Below are 10,402 nucleotides of genomic sequence, written 5' to 3'. Positions count from 1 at the left end.
TTTCAACACGAATTACAATTTGATATACATGTATATATAAGAACATGTTCTCCAGCTAATTTAGGTTATTGTTATATCACGTTGTTTTTCATAGGGACTGCGTGTTGACCGGATATTTGAATTGACTGTTACGATATATAAATATTAGCCCTCCTACATTAGGTTCATCTACTGATCGTAGGGTGTTGATTTTTATTAGGATATTCCGCATTTTCTTCACGTTCTAAAATTACTTTCCTAATTGACCATAGCCCATTTAACAAACACATTTTAACATGGACCTGATATATAGATATGTGAACAGTACACATATTTTATCCCCACCCCAGCTGGGAAAAGATGTATAGATATCTTTATGGCATAGCAACAAATATATATGCACATCTGTTTTATGATAGGAGCAGGTTGGGGTGCCCTGGCCATAGGGCCAACTCCCCGATTTATATTGTCCCCACACAGGAGGACTCTCATCATACAAAAAATCCCTAATAGACCTGATAGATATTAGTCTAAGAATAAAATATGTCCCGTCCCTATCACAGGGGCCTGATAACTAGGTATATATGTATAGCATAAGTGTATATCACAGGGACATGAGAATTTGTTATAATCTTAGTGTATCCCAGGGACATGATAATCTGTTAATCACTTAACCCAATACCTTGATTGAAGTGTATCAACAAACAGTCTCAAAAGGAAAAAGTATCGACTAAATACATGTTTGAATCATTACATATAAATGTATAACAGCAAAAAGCATTGCATCTACACATGTAACATAGTACAAAAATCTGAATTAAGTGAAATATAAATCAGTGATAGTTAAGATGATAAAACAATATTTAAAAAATGCACTAAAGACACCAATATCCACTAACAACAGTAATGATGAATGTGGTTGTTTATGTCTAGAATGAATCGGTCGTTCACGCAGAAACCACGAAAGACTTTGAAATCCTGCTGGAAAAAACATCTAAATGACAACATGAATATAAATAACTAATAGGTTTTTGGATCTAAAATGTACTTTATCATTCACAACATATAATCCGAGTAATATGTCATATAATATGGACATATATAGAGTCTGTTAGCCAACGTCCATCATTTCACAGTCGGTACCATATTATATTCCCAGCCAAACCCAGGTACCCCCTCCCCCTTCCCTGCATATTATGAATCATAATAATCCTTTCTCTAGCGATCGCGATTCCCTGGTATTCTGATCCGAGAGCGAAGTTATTTACTAAAGTATATAAAATGTAATCTGTATAAAGTTGAATAATTACAATTCCATTTCTTGTCATTTTAATTTAAACATGTAACATGATTATCATGCGTTATGATAATGATATAACAACTGCCGGTTATGCTGGAATTACTAGGGCTTTTTATCTGGTTTTTTATTCTTCTTCTGCATCAAACGTTTTATACAAAGGATCTCCAACTGGTAAGAGATGTAGAAATACCACATTGTATGGCATGAGTTGAAGGTGTGATAGCAGCATTGATTTTGGGACCTCACTTCCGGTTTTAAACTTAAGTTATTACCTCGTTAACTTGATGATTTCTTTCATTTTTGGATGTACTATGTAGAATAACACAGAACAATGAACTACTAATGTAACACTATTCTGTAAAACATCCGGATAGAAATAAGAATTAAAGCTCCAAAGTGCAATTTTTCGAGAAAAAAAAAAAATCCATTAAAATCTTCTCAATTTACGGAAGACCTAGAGACCTATTATTGGGCATATATCATACTGAGACAAATGGCTACCAATTTTGTTAATATGAATGATCTTGACCTGATCTCACTGGCCAAAAACCTAATATCTTGAAATGACTTCTTTAAATGATATGGAAAGTCTAGAGGTCTGGTATTAGGCCTGTGACAAAGGATTACCAAGTTTGTTACCTTGACTACATGGACCAAAAAACCTTTTTAAAAATATTCAAACTGCTTCTTTGAAAGTTATGAAAGGCCTAGAGATATGATATTGGACCTGTTATATATGCCCAGATAAAGGACTACCAAGTTTGATAATATGAATGACCTTGATCATAATTAATTGTTTGTGAACAGCCTGTCGATATTATTACATTGTCAAATAACAAGTTCTGGTGTACCAACTGTAGCTAGTAAGGCTAGGGTACGTAGTGGAACTAGAAATGTGGATATTTAAGGATTAAATAATGGTATGTTGAGGTTAATGGGGTATAAACATAAAAGGGTCTGGAGACAAGATTTATGAAACAGTTCATACCAAATGTTGAGGCTTATTAAGAACTGAATTGCTTTCAGCTGCAATGTATTGGTATGAATTACGCAATAGCAAAGTCAATGATTTTCGTATTAAATTGTTTTAGTTATTTGCCTTATTTTACCGCAGATAATTTTGGTACATGACAAATCGCCTTAACTAGCATTGACCTAGGTTGACATTTGACGGGACGGATGGACGGACACAGCGGCGTACCAAAGTATCCTTACTCCAACATAATAAATGGGGTTTTTAACAGTAATATCATACAGGACCGTACTAGACCGTAATATCACACTAGAAAGTAACTTCATGTATCTAAACACTTTCTCGGTAACCGTTCCAAGACACAATGAGAAATACAGGAGTAGAAATCAACTAAATGATTCCAAAGTAACGGACTAAGGTCTTTGCCACGCATAAACGGCTACTGAAATCGTAAATCACGCGTCCAGAAAAGAATCCAAATACAAATACTAGGAATCTTAAACAGGGGCAAAAACAAGTAGTTAACAACGATATCATTGCAGAAGAGATGGTGGCCTACAGACAACAAAATGCCTTAGTTGATCTGCATTGTAAAAACACATCGTCGTCGGAGTGTTTCTTACAGTGAGTCTCCAAAAATGTAGAAAGCGTGACATGTCTGGTGCAATCAAGTCAAAAACAAAACCCTTGTCATAGTTATGATTTTTTTGATTTTTTTTTAAAGTAAAAATGAAATTCAAAAGAGCACAGACAACAAGCGCATTGGCCATTCCTGTAAGTCGAACGTATAACCATTAAAACATCTTTATATAGCAAATCTGAGAAGAATGAAATAATATCCTAATAATCAATATCAACCAAGGCCAGGTTAGCAATGCACATGCGTCAAACAATGTCAAAGGTTTGGACCAGCGATTGAATCGGAAAAAAAATATTTGAAGCATCTTGGTCTTAACAGTATCCTTCCAAGATTACTTCAACACCGTACAATCCACCAAACAAACAACATAATGTCCTCCAGCGATCATCAGATGATCGGAGTATACATTAGTCATAATGAGGGGTAAAATGTAAATATATTGTGTCAATGTTGGATGGAAATATCTGTATATCAGTTCGACCACAATAGTTTTCTCTATATCTACCGCGCTGGACCAACACGTTCGCGGCTGTTATAACCATGTGATCTGGCTGGGTATTCCCGACAGACTGATTCATTGAGAGAGTAACACTATTATGTTCACACAATTCATTTTATCACAAAGAGACACAACATGAACATACAACAGTCCCCCATAACTTAAACATATTCGCAATATCCATACTCACACTAAAGGTTTTTTTTTCTTATATTCAATCATTTTAAATACAAGTGATATAATTTGAAGCCAAACAAACCAATTCCGTAACGTAATAAGTGGCCTGATAAAAGCTTATCTATATTGCTGACCTTGTCAAGAATTTCTAGGTCGTTACCTGACGTCACAACATGCATGGCTTTATATTTGTGTGGTATACATTCTCCGTGTATGTGTCCGCCATCCGCCTTGTCCAGGCTCAGCAGTCGTGTAACGACGCATGCGTCCTGCCAGCTTGTCGCTGTTTCTCTGACCGGAGTATTCCCGGATATCTATCTCCATTCCTTACGCCTCAAACTGTCCTCCTTACCTTCGTCGGTGGTCTCAACTCCTCGTTAGAACCTCTGTACGATGTGCTGTTAAATTTTCAAAATCCTAACAATTGTCCCATTCGTACCACATTTTTCATCGACGACACTGAGACCGATTACAGTATTGTGGCCAGTTATGCCAACCGGGGCCACGAAATCGGGGTACAGTCACTTAATGGGACATCACCCACTAGTGCCAACGGCTGGACCGATATGATCAGGGGTAAGTTTTCTTATTACTGTCAAGGGAGGTGATCCAAGGGACTTCACATATTGCTTTGTTTTGAACGCCACCTAGTGTATGGTATATGTTATATATGTTTTACCGACAGATATGGACAGAAGGCTGGATGCTATTGGTCTACCTCCAGGCAGCATTAAAGGTGTTCGAGCGCCACAACTCTCGTTTGGCGGGACAGACGAGCTGACAGGTAATAGGCACCCGAAATTATGTCTTACATTAATCTGAATTATAGTATTATATATCAGGGTCTATTATTGTTTCCATACATCATTTTAGACGTTTTTTTAGGTGTAGATAATAAATTGGTTAAAAACATATTATCCACTCTTCATCATATTCTACATGCAGTGGAATTCATCTGGTTGGTCCCAATACAAAAGAGTATTGACTGTTCTGGCATGAAACAATTGTATGTTGTTTTCATGCTTCACAATAGTGTAACACCCTCGCTTCAACAAACCTGACACCAAAGTCTCTTCAATCGGCTTTTGAAAATTGACGACGGAACATTTGCATACCCTTTTTTATTTGTCTCTGGCTTCAGAAAAAGGGAACAATTTTCTGTTCCTGTCAGCCAATTAGATTAATGCGAAGATCTTACACATTCATAATGTGCCACCGCCAATTACCAAAACCTAACAACTCATTTCATAGTACTTAGTAAGGTTATGATTTTACCGACTAGTTATCTAGACCCTAAAACGTTTATGTGAAGTATGGTTAGTTCTTGCATGGCTCACAATGATTTTGGAATAGTTGTATGAGTTTTGGTAACTGTTGATCATCTTCTTGTGTTTCAACTTTCTCGTCAAAAGAAATATAAACACGGCATGGAAAAATACTGCTTCTCGTACCTTTCCGGTTCATGATCTATGAACACTAGAATAGTTCCAAATATAAGCAAACTGTCACTAGTTCTCAAATCCCTGTACCATATCCTTATTTTAAATAAAAATCTTATGAAATCATACCGATCGACGTTGCATCTTTCTATATAAAAAAATGGAAAAGGTCTCCCTTTGCAACAAAGACAACGTAGTGGTATTGAGGAGGATAACGAGAATATTCTAGACTTGCCTATCCCGCTTAAAACTAAGCCCTATATTCTCCCACTTTCTTCGAACGCCATCCTCTTCTAGAATCACATAACATAACAATATGTCTGATACAGGTATGGAGACCAATGGTATGCTGTATGACTCGAGCTGTCTGACGTCTACCCTGGTGACCCCCGGTACATTGAAATGGCCGTTTACCTACGACCATGAGTATGGCATGTTTAAGTGTGACAACGGCCAAGCAGTGGAAAGGGCCTTCCCTGGTTAGTGTATGTTTTAGTGAGGTGAATTATCTCAGAAAAGAGGGAATGTTTGGGATATTTTTTTCATTCCAATTCAATAATAATTCAATTTTGCTAGTAATGGGTATTTCCGTTGGCTTACAAAATTACTTCATCAGTACATGGCGTGGATAACTGACGATGCCCTTAGTAACGTCGCTTCTGATTGGCTGAAATAAAGGCGTAATGATTCAATTGAAAAAAGGGTCCTCGAATGAATTTGGAATGTTTAAGAACTATCTACAATGGTAGATTAAATCATAAGGATTTTTAATATATCAATATGTCGTTATATGTAGTTTTTTTCTTCTGATTACGTCTCCATAGCATAAAAAATTATTCAAGTCAACCCTTACGTAATTTGTTTGACTGTTGTCACGGCACATTATCTAAACAGTAGATGTGATGCATGTGTTGTTTCCACTGTTGCCATGTCTAATAAAATGATAATTGTCTAATCTTTAAGATTATTTACCTTCACACCTTATTATTTAAATAAACCTATTGTATAGGTCGATGGCAGTTTATGCTAGCCTCCTATAACTTTGAGGGTAGCCGATGTGCTATACCGGACGCTTGTGGGAATGTCAAGACAGGGAGACAAGCATTCGACATCTTACATGAGGCGTAAGTAAATCAGACTTGTTATGTTTGAACAGCTAGCCCTAGTGTCAGGGATAGTAGTACTAACAGTCCTATTAAAGCTGTCCTATAACAAAGCATCACTGTTGTCCAAGGGCTCACTCATACGTTATTAATGGTTCCTGGTAAGGCTGAACGTTTCTCTCAGATACCGGAATACCGTCGTATATATTTGGTAGTGAATATATGCATTCGTCATTTACTTCACAACGGAGTAGAGTACAATAACTGGCAACAGTCACTGAATCACCCTAGAAATAGTTTTTTGATGACGTTACTCACCGTCTCCAAACGGATTTTGTGAATATCTTCTATGACAATGACTAAGATTTCTTCTTGTTTTATAGTAATGACATTAATGTACCCTGTCCATCACAGATCATCATCAGTAGTTCATTGTCTTCTTTTATTCCAATATGTCGTTATTATTGTGGTAACATTTGGCGGTGTCTTGTCTTTAGATTCAATGCATAATTAGTGGAAGGCATCTTTTTAAAATGTTTATTGAAGAATTTGATGGTCTTTATCTTGTCTTGTTGTTAAAATGACTGCTTGGCGACGTTGGTGATGAATACAGAGAAGGGATGAGAACAAGGGGGGGGGGGGGTAACTGGCAGCTAACCAGAGGAGATACTGTCGTTGTAATGAAGAGAGGAATGTGGATTTGGTAATGCATAATGTAGGAACTAGGGTTGTCAGATTTCAGGTGATAGTGAATGTCAAGGAAGTATACATTCTCGATATTCTAGAGGTTATTGTCAAGGTCGTACTGTCCACTCCTGTGTTATGTAATGGGAAAACTGAATACATATTATTTTCAGGAGAAAACTGACCAATCACAGGCCTACAAAGACCTCTTAATATTACAGTAAGAAACACCCAATACAACGCCATACGGCGTACAGTTATTCGAATATTTTGTTTCACATCAAAGGACCAAACTCCTATCTCATCTGTTGTCGCACTCAGAGCCTTCTGGTACGCTTTTGTTTAGTCCAGGGGTGGATATTACGAGAGTGTTAGTAACCCCCGGAGTATCGAGGATGGGAGATAATAGGGACGAACTTTAAATGACCTTCAACGTTAGATGACATCAAACTAACAGTGTCACACAAGATAGTCCACTATATATGACGTTGATCAGATATATGTCCCCAGCCAAGTAGATCGGGACCGGGCGGCTGTCACAAGCTGGTCATAAGGTTTTTTAGACACACGAGGACGATACTGGAATAGAGTGTGGCCATGGTTATGTTTAACATTGACGGCGACAAAGACTGTGATAGTGCTGATAAAATGGAATGTAATCTCGAACGCAATGCATCCGTCAACGGTAAGGATTGACCAGAATCGGATTCGTAAGGAGTCAGACTTTTGCAATTTCAACTGAAATGAAACTGGGACGATTCAAGAATTTTTTACAAGGATTGGGAACGAAGATGGTTTTCATTGATAAGTATCAATCAGTTGATTTAATAGATAAGAAACTTCAGTACGAATACTGTAGACATTCTTGTTTTAGCGGAAGTTTTACTTTAGAGCTGTTTAACGCTGTCTTTGAGGCGCTAGTTCCAGTATAGGCCTTAATTTTATAAAAGGTATTTCTGGTGTTGGACAACAAATTTGCGACAATTTTTAGCCGCGGATATAAAATCACAATTTTCGTTTTTCATATTCGCGCAAAAAATTGACAGCCCTAAAATAAGTACGTTTCCAGTAGTCAAGTTAATTTTACATTTATATCACACCACTTAACTTTTATCGACAGGTTCTTAGACCATTACCTTGGAGACAGGGCTCCGTATACCATAGTTATCTCCCCTGCGTGGATAAAGACGGACTACAAAAGGGATGGCCTAATTGATTTTCTAACATACATCACAAATTATAAAGTAAGTAGTCTTTGATCAACTAAGTATATAGGATACACAACAGGGACATTTTTTTTAATAATTTCATTTCATTTGTTACATACATCTTTTCTATTGGTTAGAAATTTGAGGTTATTTTTCCATAGACCGAAATAATCTTACGTCGAGTATTATGAGGTCATATACAATGTATACAAAACGGTTTCGCGACGGATTTGAATCCTAAGATATCAATGCGTCAGAATAATTGTAAAAGTAAGTAAAAGTACGTACGCTTCGCATCTATGAAGAATATTCTTCTGTTTTTGTATATGACTACATAAACCCCTAAAATATTGAGAATAGTACCTAAAGTTATACGTGCCACAAATGGCCGCTGACATGTTTTATAGTTTTCTATTGAGAATCATCAGCTTTGATGAATTAAGCTGTGTAAAATTATTCAAATGGACAGATAAAGCCTTATAAACAAACCTTAGTTACATCATATTATCTATGCATTATAAAACTCTTCTTTTTGTATGTATTATGTGTGTTTAGATAGAAAATACCTGCGGTACAGTATATACTTATTTTTTCTGCACATGTACTGCAAAAATCATTTTCAGCTCTTATTTGTGCTTGTAAAGTTAATCCCTCAAAATAGTGGTATTTTTTGGTGGTGAATAAAATATTAAATACTCGATTGTTAAAATTGATTCGTGAGTACAAAAAAAAACGGCACATATAACTTAATTAACAAAAATGGCTTTACTCTTTGATAAAAGAATTACATATGAAAAACAACAAGGATATTTTTGACAAAATGTCTTTATTCTTCCCGAGAGTCGTATTTTATTCTCTTGCTGTTGCATGTATAATTTAAAAGTATTTTGCTATTGAAATTGTGTTTCCTTAATTCGATCGACTTTTTCTGTTTAAGAATGGTATTTATCCTACAACCAGCATTGGTATTGTCGGAATACATCTACCACATATAGTTTTGCAGTATTCAGCACTGACGGAAAACCACTGTATTCTAGAATATCAGCACGGTCGCCGATTCGACGACCTACTTCCAAAGTGAAACACTACTTGAAAGACGGACAAATGCAACAATGCTGACATCTTTCAGCTTCACTGTGTGAATGTTGCAGGATAAAAATTATACATATTCATGGTCTTTAATTTTAAACTGTATTTTGGCCCGGGTCAGAAAGAAAAAAAATGTTCGCCACTTTTGTCTTTCTTATCTCTTGCCAAAATACAGCTTATATTTTAAGGCACTGACCATGTATACTCTATTGATTTGTTATCGAAATTTTTTGAGATTTTTGTTTTCGCTACCGTTAACAATACTCTCAAAACGTTTATGAAACTATTATATTAGGTTGATTTTATTTTGTTTATGGTGTAGTAACAGTTTCTGCATATTTTGAACAGGACGAGTGGCTCATGTTTTATGTATAGTGTCATTTTTGTGACTAGGCGAAGAACGTTGACATAATTTGTGTACTTTTACATATCTTTTTACACAGGATGTGTGGGTTGTCACACAGACACAAGCCCTACAGTGGGTCCAGCATCCAACTTCAATACAGAATATCACACAGTTTGAGCCTTGGAAGTGTTGATCCCACCAACAATGTTAAACTGGTAGAAGTGGAACCTTCGTCGGTCGGGAACATTAAGACGGAATACCTCCGTGCTGAAGGAAATATAGTTTTTATAATATTCATGTATCCAGTATAAAAATGTTTTTAATGTCAAATTAAATCAAATATTTTTAGCACTCAGAACAGAGAATTAGTTTTGTTCAATTAAATAATAAAACAAGTCATTACAACTAGTAATCGGCATCTAGTATTTATTAACTGCGCCAGAGTAAACCATTTAGAATACATTCGAGAAAGAAAATAAAAAGTTAACTAGCCAAAGGGAGAAAACTGAATGTCGGTAAAAACTTGTGATATAACATTGCGAGCTTATTGATAATTTATGAAGAACCTTGAAGAAAGGTCAAGATACGACATTGTGCTATTAGGTTAAGCTATAAAACAAATCAGTAGCGTTTGTTCTGTAGTTACCTGTTCTGTAGTTACCAATACAAAGGTAAGTATATTTGTATATCACTAGTTAATTGTGTCTTTATTTAGAATAATATCTATACATTATGTTTCTCGTTAATTAATAACCTTACTTTAGATGTTTTTTCTTATCTTCAAAAACAACGATAAAACAATACTTGTTAAGTTTATTTTATTTGTTCTACAGCGATTTTTAATTAGCAACTAAAAAATCTTAAATTTAATCTATGCCTTTATGAAAACAAACTCACAGTCTTAATTTGTCAAAATCGAAACTAACAATGCAAAAATAGAATTGATAGGCGGCGAAAATCAATTA

General features: G+C 35.8%; 1 protein-coding gene across 1 annotated transcript; it reads left to right on the top strand.

The window, feature by feature from the left end:
* Window positions 1-3,721: 3,721 nt before the first annotated feature.
* LOC138319963 (chitin deacetylase 1-like) lies at window positions 3,722-9,845 on the top strand. The gene is made up of 6 exons (XM_069263070.1): window positions 3,722-4,144; window positions 4,254-4,352; window positions 5,337-5,486; window positions 6,017-6,131; window positions 7,915-8,038; window positions 9,535-9,845. The coding sequence occupies exons 1-6, from the start codon at window positions 3,742-3,744 to the stop codon at window positions 9,628-9,630; spliced, it is 987 nt and encodes a 328-aa protein (XP_069119171.1). The 5' UTR covers window positions 3,722-3,741; the 3' UTR covers window positions 9,631-9,845.
* Window positions 9,846-10,402: the final 557 nt, after the last annotated feature.

The sequence above is a fragment of the Argopecten irradians genome, chromosome 3 (assembly GCF_041381155.1).
Source record: "Argopecten irradians isolate NY chromosome 3, Ai_NY, whole genome shotgun sequence".
Taxonomy (NCBI): Eukaryota; Metazoa; Mollusca; class Bivalvia; order Pectinida; family Pectinidae; genus Argopecten; species Argopecten irradians.
The sequence above is the reverse complement of the archived record's forward strand: the minus strand, read 5'-3'. Positions and strand labels throughout refer to the sequence as shown.

Bases quoted from the DNA above. Each gene is read 5' to 3' on its own strand.
- LOC138319963 (XM_069263070.1), top strand. From the start codon at position 3,742: ATGCATGGCTTTATATTTGTGTGGTATACATTCTCCGTGTATGTGTCC. The intron at 5,487-6,016 runs GTTAGTGTATGT...CCTATTGTATAG, and splicing joins AGTGGAAAGGGCCTTCCCTG to GTCGATGGCAGTTTATGCTA. The intron at 8,039-9,534 runs GTAAGTAGTCTT...CTTTTTACACAG, and splicing joins CATACATCACAAATTATAAA to GATGTGTGGGTTGTCACACA.